General features: G+C 44.2%; 1 protein-coding gene across 2 annotated transcripts in view; it reads left to right on the top strand.

Moving 5' to 3' along the window:
• Positions 1-18,114, top strand: part of LOC145349350 (T-cell surface protein tactile) — a 131,843-nt gene that overhangs the window by 58,933 nt on the left and 54,796 nt on the right. For both annotated transcript variants that reach the window (XM_080197866.1, XM_080197865.1), the window contains exons 5-6: positions 6,065-6,129; positions 8,225-8,309. In XM_080197866.1, the coding sequence (XP_080053992.1) occupies positions 6,065-6,129; positions 8,225-8,309 (150 nt within the window). The remainder of the gene's footprint in view (positions 1-6,064; positions 6,130-8,224; positions 8,310-18,114) is intronic.

The following is an 18,114-nucleotide window of genomic DNA, read 5'->3' as shown; positions in this document are numbered from 1 at the left end:
ACGCTGCTGCCTCACAGCGCCAGAGGCTAGGGTTCAATTCAGGCCTCGCTTCACTGTCTGTGTGAAGTTTGCACATTCTCCCCGTGTCTGCATGGGTTTCCTCTGGGTGTTCTGGGTTGCTCCCACAATCCAAAGATGCGCGTGTTAGGTTGATTGGATATGCCAAATTGCCCCTTAGTGGCAGGATGTTAGGAGGGTAAATAAGTGGGGTTATGGGGATAGGGCCTGGGAGGGATTGTGGTCAGTGCTGACTCAGTGGGCCAGTTGGCCTCTTTCTGCATTGTAGGGATTCTATGATTCTAAGATGGCAGATTATGTTAGATAATAGAGGTTTAGAGGTGAAAGCATGGAAACAGCCCTTTGGCCTAACCCATTCATGCTGCCCTAACCACGAAGTTGGCCCCAATTGCCTGCATTTGGCCCATATCCATGTACACCCATCTTACTGATGTAATTGTTTGAATGCTTTTTAAAAGACAAAATTGTGCCCATCTCTACTACTACCTCTGGCAGTTCCAGACACTCACCACCCTCTGTGAAAATATTGCCTCTCTAGACCCTTTTGTGTGTCTCCCCTCTCATCTTAAACCTATGCCCTCTGTTTTTGACTCCCCTATCATTGGGAAAAGATGTTGGCTATCTCCTCAATCTATGACCCTCATTATTTTATAGACCTCTATAAGGTCATCCCCAAGTCTCCTACGCTCCAGGAAAAAAAAGTCTTAATCTATTCAGCCTCTCCTTATAACTCAAACTATCAAGTCCCGTAGCATCCTGGTAAATCTTTTCTGCACTCTTTCTAGTTTAATAATATCCTTTCGATAACATGGTGACCATAGTATTCCAAGTGTAGACTTACCAATGCCGTGTACAACTTCAACAAGACGTCCCAACTCCTGTATTCGATGTTCTGACCAATGAAACCAAGCATGCTGAATGCCTTCTTCACCACCCTGTCCACCTATATCCCTAGAGCACTTTGTTCTACAACTCTCCCCAACACCCTACCATTAACTGAGTGAGTCCTGCCCTTGTTCAATCTACCAAAAAGCATCACCTTGCATTTATTTAAATTAAACTCCATCTGCCATTTATCAGCCCACTGGCCCAATTGATCAAGATCCCATTGCAATCCTAGATAACCTTCTTCACTGTCCACTATGCCACCAATCTTGGTTCATCTTCAAAGGTGCTAACCATGACTCCTAAATGGTCATCCAAATCATTAATATAAATGACAAGTAACAGTGGACCCAACACTTTCAAAGAAAAGTCCCGAAAGCTAGTGGTGTTTGCTACCAAATAAACCTGTTGGACTTTAACCTGGTGTTGTGAGACTTCTTACTATGCACACTGCTGGTCACAGGCATCCAGTTTGAAAAACAACCCTTTACAACCATCCTCTGTCTTCTATCATCAAGCCAATTTTGTATCCATTTGGCTACCTCCCATGAGATTTTACCTTATACAACCAACGTCCATGCAGTAACTTGTCACAGGCCTTGCTAAAGTCCATGTAGACAGCATCAACTGTACCGCCATCACCTATGTTCTTGGTTATCCCTTCAAAAAAACTCAATCAAATTTCTGAGACATGATTTTCCATTCACATATAAAAAATGACTAGTTAGTTAATGTGCTTAGAGAAAGAGATCTGCTATTCTAAACCAGTCAGGCCTACACGTGACTCGAGTCCCACACCAATGTGGTGAAACATTAATTGCTCTCTCAATGGTCCATTCACTTGTCTTAGACTAGGGATGTACAATAAATACAACTCTTGCTAGTGATGACTACATCTTGAGAAAAGAATCCACCTAATAATAAAGTCCTTTTTGTGATGTTTGTGCACAACACTCAGTTTTCTCAATGCAATTAAAGACACTGCCCAACAATTTCAACCACACAGTCGATGAATTCACTGCTTGTAATGCAACTCAGACACGTGAAGCTGGAAATACCCAGTTCAATTCCTGTATACTGTGGAGTTATCTGATCACAGCTGGAGACAGATAAAAAGGAATTGGCCTTACAATTAACCTATTGCACAAGGCTAGGGAGGGTGATAGTTATTCCTGGCAGGTCCTGGCAGGTCCTGCTGAGAAACGAATGAGTGGATATCGGGTAGAAAATTTTTGCTTTGACCACCTGGGGAGTAATCTAACAGAGACCCCACCTGAGCACCATCTGTTTTCATTGCATCCATTGCAATACAATACAATTTGGGAACACTCTTTAAAGGATAGAAAATCTGCTCCATTAAATTGCCAATCAGACAAGAAGATGATAATCTAACTCTTAATATTGTTATGGCCAGGAGTGAGGAGGGATGAGCTGGATTTCCTTTTATTTAACATCCTCTGTTAGTCACAACAAATGTTTGTTTAAAAGTATTCCCCCCGGATACCTTTCCAGTCCAAATGCAGTCAATCAATTTCAGATTTTCTTGATCAAAGAAAGTTTACTAGTTCTAACAACCCCTGGTAAAATAATATAAGACACAATATACAGAGATATCAGAAATAAGAACATTAGGAGTCCAAATAAAAGTTAGAAGGATATACAAGAAAAATCTTGGCTATGAGGTGTAGCTTGTGGAATGTTGCACACGTTAAGTGATTTCTGTAGAGCTCTGGAGCTGACTTTGTTCTGTTCTGCACTCTGTTGAAGAAGAAACGCTTTGACTCCTTCTTGCTTGCTTCATTTTTACATTTTCGGGTCCAATTTTTAAACTTATCTGTGTATTTCCGGAAGGACTCTATGACTCTGATCTTTTGACACGTTTTGCATGCCTAGCATCCAATCACATTTCAACATTTCATTTCAGAGACCTTTTTATTTATTTGTGTGTAGGTCGGTGTCCAGCGGGCTACCGCAGAGCTCAATGCTAGGTCCCTTATTGTTAGTGATATATACATAAACAATATAGATGAGAAAATGGCGGGGGGGGGAAGGGTGAGTGGAGGTGATAAGTTTGTAGATGGCACAATGATCGGCAGGGTAGTTAATAATGAGGGAGGAAGTTTTAGGTTGCAGGAAGATATAGGCTGGTTAGTCAGATAGGAAGATCAGTGGCAAATGAAATGTAACACAGAAAAGTGCAAGATGATGCACTTTCAAAGGAGTTACAAAACAAACATAAGAACATAAGAAATAGGAGCAGGAGTAGGCCATCTAGCCCTTCGAGCCTGCCCCGCCATTCAATAAGATCATGGCTGATCTGTCGTGGCTCAGTTCCACATTCTCGCCCTCTCCCCATAACCCTTAATCCCCTCTCTTATCAAAAACCCATCAACCCGCGTCTTAAAAATATTTAGCGAGGTAGCCTCCACCACTTCAATGGGCAGAGAATTCCAGAGATTCACCACCCTTTGCGTGAAGAAGTTCCTCCTCAACTCCGTTCTAAACCGCACCCCCCCCTTTATCTTGAGGCTGTGCCCCCTAGTACTACTGTCCTTTCTGAGCAGGAAGAGTCTCTCCACCTCTATCCTATCCATCCCATTCATCATCTTATACGTCTCAATGAGATCTCCCCTCATTCTTCTAAACTCTAATGAGTACAAGCCTAGTTTATTCAGCCTCTCCTCATAGCTCAACCCCCTCAACTCCGGCATCAGCCTAGTAAACTTCCTCTGCACTCCCTCCAAGGCCATAATATCCTTGCGTAAGTGCGGCGCCCAAAACTGCACACAGTACTCCAGCTGCGGCCTCACCAATGCCCTATACAGCTGCAGCAAGACCTCCCTACTTTTATATTCAATCCCCCTCGCTATGAAGGCCAGCATCCCATTCGCCTTCCTGACCACCTGCTGCACCTGCAAGCTGGGTTTTTGCGACTCATGCACAAGGACCCCGAGGTCCCTCTGCACCGTCGCTTGCTGCAGTTTTTCGCCACGTAAGTAATAATCCTTCCTACCATTATTCCTACCAAAGTGGACCACCTCGCACTTGCCAACATTAAATTCCATTTGCCATTTCCTGGCCCATTCGCCCAGCCTATCTAGATCCTTCTGTAGACTCTCCACACCCTCCGCCCAATTTGCCGTTCCCCCAATCTTGGTGTCATCAGCAAATTTCGACACCATACACTCGGTTCCCTCCTCCAGATCATCTATATAAATGGTAAATAGCTGAGGCCCCAGCACCAACCCCTGGGGCACTCCACTAGTCACCATCCGCCAATCCGAATAGCACCCATTGACCCCCACTCTCCTTCTCCTATTTGACAACCAATCCTCTATCCACGCTAACACCCTACCCCCAACTCCATGTCCCCTGACCTTCTGCAATAACCTCTTGTGAGGTACCTTGTCAAACGCCTTCTGAAAATCAAGAAACACCACATCCACCGGCTCTCCTCTATCCACCGCCCTAGACACATCTTCATAGAACTCCAGTAAATTTGTCAGACACGACTTCCCTTTAACGAAACAAGGAAGTACTCAGTGACTGGTAGGATACTGGGAACCTCAGAGAATCAGGGGAATCTTGGGGGCCTTTGCCCACAGAGCCGCGAAGGCAGCAGGACAGGTTAATCAGGTAGCTGAGAAGGCATATGGGACACTTGCCTTTTTCAGTCATAGCATAGATCATAAGAACAAGGAGCTTATATTGGAGCTTTCCAAGGGAGCATAATATTAAGGTGAGGAGCAGGCGATTATAGAGAATCTAAGGAAAATGTTTGCACACAGAGGGCGGTGGAATTCTGGAATGCCCTGCCTGGAGGGGAGAAAAGATGGGAAACCTCACAATCTTTAAAATGTGTATTAACAAGCACTTAAAATGTCATAACGTTCAAGGCTATGGGCCAAGTGCTGGAAGGTGTACTGCAGATTTGGTGTGTTTTTCTGGTGCAGATTCAATGGGTTGAAGGGCCTCTTCTCTACTGAACGATTCAATGACTCTACGACTATGATCTTTTGGACAAACTTTGAAATGTAGATCAATGGGAGATGGTGTTATCTCACAATCCACAGAGGCTTTGCAAGTCTGTGGCATGTAGCTGGCTGGATGGCAGCTTCCATTGTCATCGCAATGGTTTAGAAGACCAACGATTTGCATTTTTTATGCAATTCTTTCAACATCTCAGAACAGATCTGCAGTACAATCCATAGGACCTGTCCAGAAGTGATCACTTTACAGTATCAGCTATCTTTACATCAATGGCTTTACTTGCATGTTTTTGAACAGTTCAATATGTCCATGGTTAGTTGAAGTTGTGGGTAACTCTGCTATCATGTTCATTGTTATGATAGTGTGAACAGGAATAAATTCAGTTAAATTAAAATTTTACTGCTCTTAATTGAACAGTGAATAGGGGTCATTTTTATTCAGCTGAGCAGGCAGGCAGGGCCTCAGTTTAACATTTCATCCAGAAGATGGTATGTCTGATAGAGTAACACTTATCAATACTGCCTGGGTGCTATGCTTAAATCATGGAGTGGGATTTAAACCTTCTGCATCAAAGGAAGTCCAATATCCACTTTTATGGGTAGCACAGTGGTTAGCGCTGCTGCCTCACAGCTCAGGGACCTGGGTTCGATTCCAGCCTTGGGTTACTGTCTGTATTTGGCTCTGCATGTTCTTATTGTGTCTGTGTGAGTTTCCTCTAGATGCTCTGGTTTCCTCTCACACTCTGAAGAAGTGCGAATTAGGTTGATTGGCCATGATTAATTGCCCTGTAATGTTGGTGGGATTAGCAGGTAAATATGAGGGTTAAATACAGGGATATGGCCTGGGTGAGATTGTTGTTGGTGCAGTCTTGATGGGCCGAATGGTCTCCTTCTGCACTGTAGGGATTCTATGATTTTATGATCTGAGAGAAAACTACTAGCACTCAGTCAAGCTGTTAATTGCACAACTTGAGGATAATTTTCTGTTCCCTCCAATGTCTCAAATGCACAAATTACTCTAAGTAGTATCTTTTAAGGAATTAAGAACAAATTGACTTGTCATTTGGCTTTTCCCATGGTATTATTTGCACTTATGTGCAATTGTAGATTATTTTTATCATGTAGTAAGAAATATTTTTGAAATTCTAAATTTTGGAACAATCATATTTCAGCTGAACCGATGGCCCCACAAATTCATGAGGAATTAGAGTATTTTCCTTTAAACAATCTGCGCTTGGTAAGTATTATAATTTCTCCACTAATAATATTGTGCCACTTTCATGCTTTTTAAGAGTCCTCTCAAAATTAATATTGATGTGATTGATCTCTATTGCTGAAGGTTATGTATTATGGTAGGTTTACGTTTTAAAAATCTGTGTCAGTTTTGTTAATCAGGATAGTCCAGCGCTTGTACATGCATGTACAGATGCAAGAACACACATTTGCACACACACTTACAGACACATGCACACTAACACATGTGCACACAAATGCATGTATACACACACACACACATACACAGACACACACACACACACACATGCATACACACCTGCGTGCACCAACTTGGACAGTATTTAATGAAAGCAACAGGATGTCTCCACCATCATTTGAAAAGTTGGCAACAGCCTCACCTTACCTCTCTACAGTAAGGCTCATCACATTAAGTATCTATTTGGCATACAACTGGGCAACATCCAGTCTTCCCTGCAATTGAGGACTCTAGATAAGGAATCCACTGCAAGTTATATACTGTCAGAGGTAGTTAGATCTTCATTGCTCAGTAGTGCAAGCAGGGAGACAGCAGCCAATACTCTATCTACCTGAGGCCTAAGATCCCTGATGAATCCAATCATCATGGGTGATGGTAGGAGTGGGGTCATGGAGCGAGGGTATGACAGTGGATTCAGCAGTAAAAGTGAAGCTTTCAGTAGGCCCCATCTCCCCACCCCCCCACATTTCCCTTCCCAATGCTTGTTCCCTGGATCATGCTGAATGTCTTTGTAAGAGCACCTCCCCACCTTCCTCTCCACTACTTCCTCTTCTGGAAGCTCACAAAGAATTCTGTCATGGTCTGCTTTTCACATTTCATGCATGGTGAGACCCTCACCTAACACTGGGATTCATCCAGATGAGGCCCTTAGGTGGATGTTAATTGCCAACTCAGGGGCCTCAACTGACAAAGGGGATGGAAGGCCATCCATGGACTTGCCCTTCATGGCTTGAATTAGGGCAGTGATAGAAAGGTGGTAATGTCCCAACCCACCACCATCTGCCTCCAAACTTGCCATATGGGGGCATTACATTTGACCCACACATATATCTATGTACAGACGAGCATACCTCATCAAAAAGAGGATAAATGGGGATCAGTTCAACCTGTCTCTCTCACCTCTTACCCTTTTCCATCAGGTTTGCCGTAGTGTTACTGCACTACGTCTTGACTACCAAGCACTGTCTTGTGAACTGAATGTTACGTTACATCTGACATTTCATAGCACTCCTCCTATACTGAACAGAAATTAACACTGGAGTAATTGAGATGATAATCTGTTGACGCTGAAGTTTCAGCAGCTGCAATATTTCAGTGTTATATGCCTTTTCTTAACATGTGGAAATTATTTATCCAGGCAAATTGGCCTTTGTTAATTCAGTCTTTAGGAAGATTTGATAACTTGTTAATATTCAAAGTTATTATATAGCACACAATTTTTATCACATATTTATGTCTGACAGGAGATGTCATGTGGCACTGATATCAAATGAAATTCCAGTCCAAGCAACACATTCCTTAGACCAAGTGTTTCTAAATTGTGGCTTACCCAAGCTCATAGACACCAATAGCAGACATTCAGATTTGACAGTCCAGGGATTGGTTGTGAAGCTGCTTTTAATGTTTGCACTGATTGTACCATCGGGCATGGCTAAATCCATTGAATTCTTGAGGCCTGATTGCTGACATCAACAGAGCCTGAAAAATGGAAGTTACCTTTATTTTTGTGCGTATTCCTCCTGTTTCAACTCACTACACCCCCCCATCACCCTCACTTCATTCATCAGCTCTTCCCTATCCCACCCCTATATCCCTGCTGCCATCTTTCACTCTGAGTTTGCATCAGGTGTGAAGTACTAACATGAAGTGGCAAAGAAAAAGGTTAAGGAGCATTATCTTAGACTATCAGTGGAAATAAATTAATGCCATCAAATTATTCTGGTGGAATTTTAAGAATCCCTCGTACATCTGAAAACTTGAACAACAAGAGCTTTGCACTTTTCTATATATTTGAATGTTTTTTTTGTAACCGTAAATAAAGCAATTGTTTTTGATTCAGAATGTGACCTGTACCTCTCAAAAAGCATATCCAGAGCCAAATATCACATTCTACATGGATAGATTTCCTCACGATGGGGATAATGGTATGAAATCTTTGCATTTTGCTATAAACATTGTTATTAATGCTGTACAAATATCACTGCGTAAAAATGTGTTAAAATTCAGAATGACAATCCCCTTCATCATTCTTCATTGGATTGTTGCTTTGACACAGGTGACAACTCAATTTTCTCCAACACCTCTCAATTTTCTTCCAGTTCATTCCATTTTTATCCAGCTAATCCTAGCTAAACTTGGTATAGCCTATCTTCCCACTCTCACAACAATACTTCTTGTGCTCCAAGGGATCGAAACTTGACCCCTGTTGTTTCTTGTCCGCAAGTTATCACATAGCACATTCATATGTGCACTGATGATACCCAGCTGAAAATTGGAGGACTGCGTCCAGTTCTGGTCACCTTACTACCAGAAGGAAATGGAGACCCTGGAGAGAGTGCAGAGGAGGTTTACCAGGATGCTGCCTGGTATGGAAGGACTGAGCTATGAGGAGATATTGGGCAAATTGGGGCTGTTCTCCTTAGAAAGGCAGAGAATGAGGGGAGATCTAATAGAGGTATATAAGATTATGAAGGGTATAGATAGAGTAAACAGAGGTAAGCTATTTCCTATGTTACAGACACACAGTACTAGGGGCTTAGGGTGAGGGGGGAGAGGTATAACACAGATATTAGAGGGAGGTTTTTCACACAGAGGGTAGTGGGGGTATGGAATGCTCTGCCAAGTAAGGTGGTGGAGGCAGGCACGCTGGAGTTGTTTAAGAGTAACTTAGACAGGCACATGAGTGGGTTGGAGATGGGTGGATATAGGAGATTGTTTTAAATAAGGTTCATTAGAATTGGGATGTCCCTGGTAATGTATAAGGATGTGGTATGATACTAATGTTTTTCTCTTTTAATTCACAGGTTTTAAGTTGGTCCACCTTGTTGTCCAACGAGGGGCATACACGCGATGGGTCGTACTTGGGCTGCTCTTGGATGTTCGAGAGTAGCCTATTGCTTCATGTCGTTAGTGTGTGCTTAAACTGGACCAGATGCTGGGCAACACGACAGCTCAGTGACTACCACTGTTTGCTGTGCAGACACATGGATTTGGGCCAGTGTCTGTGGGAGTTTGCGCATTCTCCCCGTGCTTGCGTGGGTTTTCTCCGGGTGCTCCGGTTTCCTTCCACACCCCAAAGATGTGCTATTAGGCTGATTGGAAGTAATAAATTGTCCCTAAATTAGTTTCCCTCAATGTGGATTGCCATAAAACAATAGATAAGGGTCATGGGTGGAGGGGGGAACTGGTAATGTTAAAATGGTGTCACGGGCTTGTTGGGCCGAAGGGCCTATTTCCCAGGCTGTTTTTGTTCTTTGTTCTTTGTTCTTATTTCTTTGATTGCGAGGGTTTTCTCCGGGTGCTCTGGTTTCCTCCCACACCCCAAAAACGTGCTCTTAGGCTGATTGGTGGAACAAATTGTCCCTAAATTAGTCTTCCTTCAATCTTCCCAATAGGCGTAGACAAAGGTCATAGGTAGAGGAGGGGACTCATAATGTTAAAATGGCAGCACAGGCTCGTTGGGCCAAAGGGCCTGTTTCTCATGCTGTGTTGTTCGTTGTTCTTTGTTCTTTGTAAAATACCACAACACCACCTCTCTCGAATCTCCCACTATTACTTTCCAATATCTAGCTTATCTAATTCCAGTCTCTTGCACATCCCAATTTTAATTTCCATCATTAGTGGCCGTGCCTTCAGCTACATTGCTTCTAAGCCCTCTAATCTCTGACATCAATATTCTCGTTTCTTTAAGATGCTTTTTAAAGCCTTTCTTTAACCAAACTGTTGACTATCTGCCCCCATATTGCCGATGTCTATCTTTGCTGTACAATGTTCCTCTGAAGCCCCTATGATATTTTACTGTATTAATGTCACTATTTTATTCTTTCATGGAATGTGAGCATCGTTGGCTTTGATGCTTATCCCTAATTGCTCTGGAGAAGATGGTGTTGAGCTACCTACTTGAAACACTGTAGCCCATGTGGTGAATGGTGATATCATTTCAGTGATGTGGAGATGCCAGCGTTGGACTGGGGTAAGCACAGTAAGAAGTCTCACAACACCAGGTTAAAATCCAACAGGTTTATTTGGCAGCACTAGCTTTCAGAGTCTCAAGTTCCTTCATCAGGTGAGTGAGGAGTTGTGTTCACAAACAGGGCATATAAAGACAAACTCAATTTACAAAATAACGGTTGGAATGCAAGTCTTTACAGGTAAACAAATCTTAAAGATACAGACAATGTGACTGGAGACAGGGCCAAGCACAGGTTAAAGAGATGTGTATTGTCTCCAGCCAGGACAGTTAGTGAGACTCTGCAAGCCCAGGCAAGTCATGGGGGTTACAGATAGTGTGACATGAACCCAAGATCCCAGTTGAGGCCGTCCTCATGTGTGCGGAACTTGGCTATCAGTTTCTGCTCAGTGATTTTGCGTTGTTATGTGTCATGAAGGCTGCCTTGGAGAACGCTTACCAGAAGATCAGAGGCTGAATGCCCATGACTGCTGAAGTGTTTCCCAACTAGAAGGGAACACTCCTGCCTGGTGATTGTCAAGCAGTGTTCATTCATTCATTGTCGTAGCGTCTGCATGTTCTCCCCAATGTACCATGACTCGGGACAGCCTTTCCTGCATAGTACCAGGTAGACAATGTTGGCCGAGTCGCAAGAGTATGTACTTGTACCTGGTGAATGGTGTTCCCATGTGAGATGATGACATCCGTGTCGATGATCCAGCACACCTTGCAGAGGCTGCTGTGGCAGGGTTGTGTGGTGTTGTGGTCACTGTCCTCCTGAAGGCTGGGTAGTTTGCTGCAGACAATGGTCTGTTTGAGATTGTGCGATTGTTTGAAGACAAGAAGTGGAGGCATGGGGATGGCCTTGGCGAGATGTTCATCTTTATCGATGACATGTTGAAGGCTCCGGAGAAGATGTCGTAGCTTCTCCGCTCCAGGGAAGTACTGGATGACGAAGGGTACTCTGTCCGCACAATCCTGTTTGTCTTCTGAGGAGGTCGGTGCGCCTTTTCGCTGTAGCGTGTTGGAACTGTTGATCGATGAGTTGAGCGCCGTATCCTCTTCTTATGAGGGTGTCTTTCAGTGTCTGTAGGTATCTGTTGTGATCCTCCTCATCTGAGCAGATCCTATGTATACGGAGGGCTTGTCCGTAGGGGATGGCTTCTTTAATGTGTTTAGGGTGGAAGTGGAGCATCGTGAGGCTTGGGTTATAGTGAAGTGCTGAGGTGACTGTCCTTGATGGAAATGCATGTGTCCAAGGAGACAACTGATTCCGGAGAGTAGACCATGGTGAGTCTGAGGGTGGGATAAACTTGTTGATGTCATCGTATAGTTATTTCAATGATTGTTCGCCATGAGTCCAAAGGAAGAAAATGTCATTGATGTATCTAGTGTATAGCATCAGTTGAAGGTTCTGTGCAGTGAAGAAGTCTTGTTCAAACTTGTGCATAAAGATGTTGGCATATTGAGGTGTGAATTTGGTCCCCATGGCTGTTCTGTGTGTTTGGATGAAGAGCTGGTTGTAGAAGGTGAAGACATTGTGGTCCAGAATGAAGCGGATGAGTTGTAGAATTGCATCTGGAGATTGGCAGTTGTCGGCATTGAGTACAGAGGCAGTTGCAGAAATGCCATCGTCGTGGGGGATGCTGGTGTAGAGTGCCAAGACATCCATTGTGACAAGGGGTGCTATTGGTTCAACTGCTCCATGTGTGCTACATTTCTGGAGGAAGTCCATAGTGTCACGACAGAAGCTGGGGGTTCTTAGCACAGTGGGTTTCAGGGTGCCCTGGACGTAGCTGGGGAGGTTCTCACACAGGGTCCCATTGCCCGATATGATGGGACGGTTGGCCTTGTGTACCTTCGGGAGGTAACAGAGATCTCAAATGCGGGGAGTACATGGGATGAGAGCAAGGAAAGTACTCTGAAGATCCAGATCAAAGGTCTTGATCAGTCTGTTGAGTTGTCAGGTGTGTTCTTTGGTCGGATCTGCAGTATTCCTGGTTGTTCAGTTGTCAGTACACTTCTTTGCAGTGATTCATTCTGTTCAGTATGACGGTGGCCCCTCCTTTATCTGCTGCTTTGATGACAATATTGCGGTTGGTCTTGAGAGCACGGATGGCATTGTGTTGTGCTTGGGTAATGTTCGGGACTGTCTTATGAGTGCAACTAATGAATCTGGCATTGACGCTCCTCCCGATGGCTTGGGCATGCATGTTGAGTCAAGGGCAATGCTCTTCCGGAGGAGTGCAATTTAACTCTTTCATGGAACAGCCATGGGGACCAAATTTGGACCTCAATATGCCAACATCTTTATGCACAGGTTCGAGCAAGACCTCTTCACCTCACAGGACCTTCAACCAATACTACACATTCATAAGGGCATAAGAAATAGGAGCAGGAGTGGGCCATCTAGCCCTTCGAGCCTGCCCCGCCATTCAATAAGATCATGGCTGATCTGTCGTGACTCAGTTCCACATTCCCGCCCTCTCCCCATAACCCTTAATCCCCTCGCCTATCAAAAACCTATCAACCCGCGTGTTAAAAATATTGAGCGAGGCAGCCTCCACCACTTCAACGGGCAGAGAATTCCAGAGATTCACCACCCTTTGAGTGAAGAAGTTCCTCCTCAACTCCGTTCTAAACCGCCCCCCCCTTTATCTTGAGGCTGTTCCCTCTAGTCCTACTGTCCTTTCTGAGCGGGAAGAGCCTCTCCACCTCTATCCTATCCATCCCATTCAACATCTTATACGTCTCAATGAGATCTCCCCTCATTCTTCTAAACTCTAACGAGTACAAGCCTAGTTTATTCAGCCTCTCCTCATAGTTCAACCCCCTCAACTCCGGAATCAGCCTAGTAAACCTCCTCTGCACTCCCTCCAAGGCCAAAATATCCTTGCATAGGTGCGGTGACGAAAACTGCACACAGTACTCCAGCTGCGGCCTCACCAGTGCCCTATACAGCCGCAGCAAGACCTCCCTACTTTTATATTCAATCCCTCTCGCTATGAAGGCCAGCATCCCACTCGCCTTCCTGACCACCTGCTGCACCTGCAGGCTGGGTTTTTGCGACTCATGCACAAGGACCCCGAGGTCCCTCTGCACCGTCGCATGCTGCAGTTTTTCGCCACGTAAGTAATAGTCCTTCCTACCATTATTCCTACCAAAGTGGACAACCTCACATTTGCCAACATTAAATTCCATTTGCCAGTTCCTGGCCCATTCGCCCAGCCTATCTAGATCCTTCTGTAGACTTTCCACACCCTCCGCACAATTTGCCGTTCCCCCAATCTTGGTGTCATCAGCAAATTTCGACACCATACACTCGGTTCCCTCCTCCAGATCATCTATATAAATGGTGAATAGCTGAGGCCCCAGCACCGACCTCTGGGGCACTCCACTAGTCACCAACCGCCAATCCGAATAGCACCCATTGACCCCCACTCTCTGCCTCCTATTTGACAGCCAATCCTCTATCCACGCTAACACCCCACCCCCAACTCCATGCCCCCTGACCTTCTGTAATAACCTCTTGTGAGGCACCTTGTCAAACGCCTTCTGAAAATCAAGAAACACCACATCCACTGGCTCTCCTCTATCCACCGCCCTAGACACATCCTCATAGAACTCCAATAAATTCGTCAGACACGACTTCCCCTTAACGAAACCGTGCTGCGTCTGCTCTACCAAACAATTCTCCTCAAGATGCCTCGCTATTTTCTCCTTGATCACGGATTCTAACATTTTTCCTACAACAGACGTTAAACTAACCGGCCTATAATTCCCCGCCTTTTGCCTGCCACCCTTCTTAAACAACGGCGTAACATTAGCCGTTTTCCAATCTACATAAAAGTTCAAGTTTCACATTCTGCTATGATGGGATTTGAACCTAGGTCTCCAGAGCATTACCCCAAGATTCTGGATTACAATGACAATACCATTACACCTTTGATACTTTGATGACATTTTCTTCCTTTGGACTTATGGCAAACAATCATTGAAACAACTAAATTATGTTGTAAAATCAGTCTGTTTTAACCCTTATACGGTGGACAAATAACTTTGAGCAGACGTCTTATTAGTACAAACAATATTTATTTAAACCCACACAATCAATAATCACCCAACCGACCAACAATAAGTTATCTTACGGGAAACTACTAGAATTCAAGTACAATACAAGACCTTGACTTAACTTTGCGTGACTGACAAGTACCCAAACAGATATTGGCCTTTATCTCTGCACTGGTCTCGGTAGTTGTCTGCGTAGTCTGGTCCTTTGGTCTGGTGTGGCACTCTGGCTGTGGTCTTCTTTCTTTCCTTCCTTCTCAGGTGTGGTAGCTCTCCGTCGTTGTAGCTCGTTCGTGGGGTCAGAGAGAGAGATTCCTGGTTGTGCAGTACCCTTTATACCCCATTTGGTTTCACGCCCCTTTTATGGCCATTGCCAATCAATCGATCAGGACTTGATCACCCTCGATAAGAGTCCAATCAGGTGCTACCACACCGATCTCTGGGTGTGTCCCCAGCAGCCATGCCTGTAGGTGTTGGAGGCACATAGGTCACATACCTTCCTCCTAAATAAGGATTCACGGTGCCCCTATGTCTGGCACACAACCCAGTGTGAACAGAAAGTCTCTTTCATCCTGGAGATGGCCCATATCCTGTGTATTCACTCAGCAGGGTTGCAGCCTGTTTGTCTGTCTTTAAACTGCAGCATGTCAGTTTAGTTTCTTGCCCAGTTGTCCCAGAGTGCTTTACAAAATGCCATTTTAGATGACCTGTTTGGCTACAACGATGACATCGACAAGTCCTATTCACCATCAGACTCACCATGGACTACTCTCCAGAACCGGTTGCATTCTTGGACACACGCATCTCCATCAAGGACGGTCACCTCAGCACTTCACTATACTGCAAGCCCACTTCTAACCTCATGATTCTCCACTTCTCCAGTCTCCACCTGAAATATGTTAAAGAAGCCATCCCCTACGGACAAGCCCTCCATATACATAGGATTTGCTCAGTGAGGAGGATCGCAACAGACAATTACATAGCTGAAAGATGCCCTCAGAAGAATAGGATATGGTGCTTGACTCATCAATCGACAGTTTCGACGCGCCACAGTGAAAAATCACACTGACCTCCTCAGAAGACAAACGCAGGACACGGTGGACAGAGTACCCTTTGTCATCCAGTACTTCCCCGGAGCGGAAAAGCTATGACATCTTCTCCGAAGCCTTCAACATGTCATAGATAAAAACAAACATCTTGCCAACTCCATCCCCATACCCCCACTTATTGCCTTCAGACAACAGCACAACCTCAAACACACCATTGTCCGCAGCAAACTACCCAGCCTTCAGGAGAACAGTGACCACGACACCACACAACCCTGCCACAGCAACCTCTGCAAGACATGCCAGATCATCGACATGGATACCATCATCTCACGTGAGAACACCATCCATCAGGTACACGGTACATACTCTTGCAACTCGGCCATTCTGATACGCTGCAGGAAAGGATGTCCCGAGTCATGGTACATTGGGGAGAACATGCAGATGCTACAACAACAAATGAATGAGCACCGCCTGACAATCACCAGTGTTCCTTTCCAGTCGGGAAACACTTAAGCAGTCACGGGCATTCAGCTTCTGATCTTTGGGTAAGTGTTCTCCAAGGCAGCCTTCACAACACATGAAGAATCACTGAGCAGAGACTGATAGCCAAGTTCCGCACACATGAGGACAGCCTCAACCAGGATCTTGGGTTCATGTCACACTATCTGTCACCCCCATGACTTGCCTGGGCTTGCAGAGTCTCACTAACTGTCCTGGCTGGAGACAGTACACATCTCTTTAACCTGTGCTTGGCCCTCTCTCCACTCACATTGTCTGCACCTTTAAGACTTGTTTACCTATAAAGACCTATAAAGATAATTCCAACCATTATCTTGTAAATTGAGTTTGTGCCTTTATATGCCCTGTTTGTGAATGCAACTCCTCACTCCCTCATGAAGGAACTTGAGACTCTGAAAGCTAGTGCTGCCAAATAAACCTGTTGGATTTTACCTGGTGTTGTGAGACTTCTTACTGTGATACAGTTTCAAGTCAGGATGGTATGTGGCTTAGAGGACGACTTGTAGGTGGTGGCATTCCTATGCGTACACAGCTCTTTTTCTTCTGTATGGTAGCATTTGAGGGTTTGGAAGTTACTGAAGAAGGAACCTTGGTGAGTTACTGCAGTACATCTTGTATATGGTATGTACTGGTGCCACTGTGAATCAATGGTATATGAAGTGAATGTTTAAAGCAGTGGATAAGATGCTGATCTACTGGAATACTTTGTATTGGATTGTATCCAGTTTCTTGAGTATTATTGGAGCTGCAGTCATCCAGGCAAAGGGAGCCTATTTCATTCCACTCCTGACTTGTGGCTTAGGGGAGTCAAGGAAGTTGCTGTGCTCACTTCAGAATTCCCAGCCTCCTGGGTCTGTTCTACCCCTGTACTACCCCTGGAGAAAGCTAGCACGAGTGGGCATAGCTTTAAATTAAGGGGTGGTAGATATAGGACGGATGTCAGAGGTAGGTTCTTTACCCAGAGGGTGGTGAGGGATTGGAATGCCCTGCCTGCTGCAGTTGTAGATGCGCCTAGTTTGGGGGCGTTTAAGAGATCCGTGGATAGGTTTATGGATGGAATGGCATTGGTTTAGGTTAGAGGGTCATTGCTTTTTTTAATTGGTCGGCGCAACATCGTGGGCCGAAGGGCCTGTTCTGCGCTGTAATGTTCTATGTTCTATGTTCTACTTCTTGTGAACACTCACCTTCTTCTGCACTGTTGTAATAATTTATTAAACTCTCCATGCCTGTAAATGTTCAATTTGTTAAATTTCTTTGCTTGACTGTGCCCAGTGTACCAATGAGTTCTTAACAAGCACGGTTCATACTTTTTAATTACATATTGTGAATGAGTCTTAATGTAGGGATATACAAGTCATTGCCTTCGTGATGGATGTATCTGTGTATCATAGAAACAGGTTAAATCTTTGGTCCCATTACATCCCACTGAACTGAAGCTGCTGATCCTAACAGATCTAGGTATTTAAAATAATTCACCAATAGCACAACAGTTCTAAAAACTGTCCCTTCTAAAACCTCCATATACTAGGCTCAAATTCAAATGCAAATGCAAAAGAACAAATACAGAAAACACAAACAGGGTTATGTTGCCAGAACTTTTAATCCCTTTAGGAGTAAGATTGCTCAAAGGGATGTTAAAATCTGATGAAGGATCTCATACTACTTTCTAGATTTGTTTCACCATGTTAAAATCGTCTTTACTATTTTGCTGAAGTTGATGAAGTTTAGCTTTGTTGTAACTCAGTGAGCAAAATATATGAAAATACAAAAAGGATTAGCAATGAACAGTAAGTCCAACAAACTCACCCAATCTAGTATATAGTGTAACCATATGCAGTCTACTTACTGTCTGCTGTGCCAATGAATAACCTGGAATGGTTTTTTAGCATACATGGTTTTTGAATGTTTCACTGGATTCATGCACAAGGATTTAGCATTGGCTCTGCAGTATCAATTTCACGTTTGAGTCAGAAATTTGTGGGTTCAGGTCATACTTCAGAGATTTGAGAACATCAGCTAGGATTAATTTTAGTATAGTATCTTAAAATAATGCAGTTAAGTTGTTAAATCTAAGATTCCACCCACCTTCTCAGTAAACTTGTAAGATCCCATGGAGTTATTTGTAGAGGCTTAGGGGAGTTCTCC

This window comes from Carcharhinus amblyrhynchos, chromosome 10 (genome assembly GCF_965287045.1).
Source record: "Carcharhinus amblyrhynchos chromosome 10, sCarAmb.v2.hapA, whole genome shotgun sequence".
Classification (NCBI taxonomy): domain Eukaryota; kingdom Metazoa; phylum Chordata; class Chondrichthyes; order Carcharhiniformes; family Carcharhinidae; genus Carcharhinus; species Carcharhinus amblyrhynchos.
This window is presented reverse-complemented; position numbering and strand designations above follow the sequence as displayed.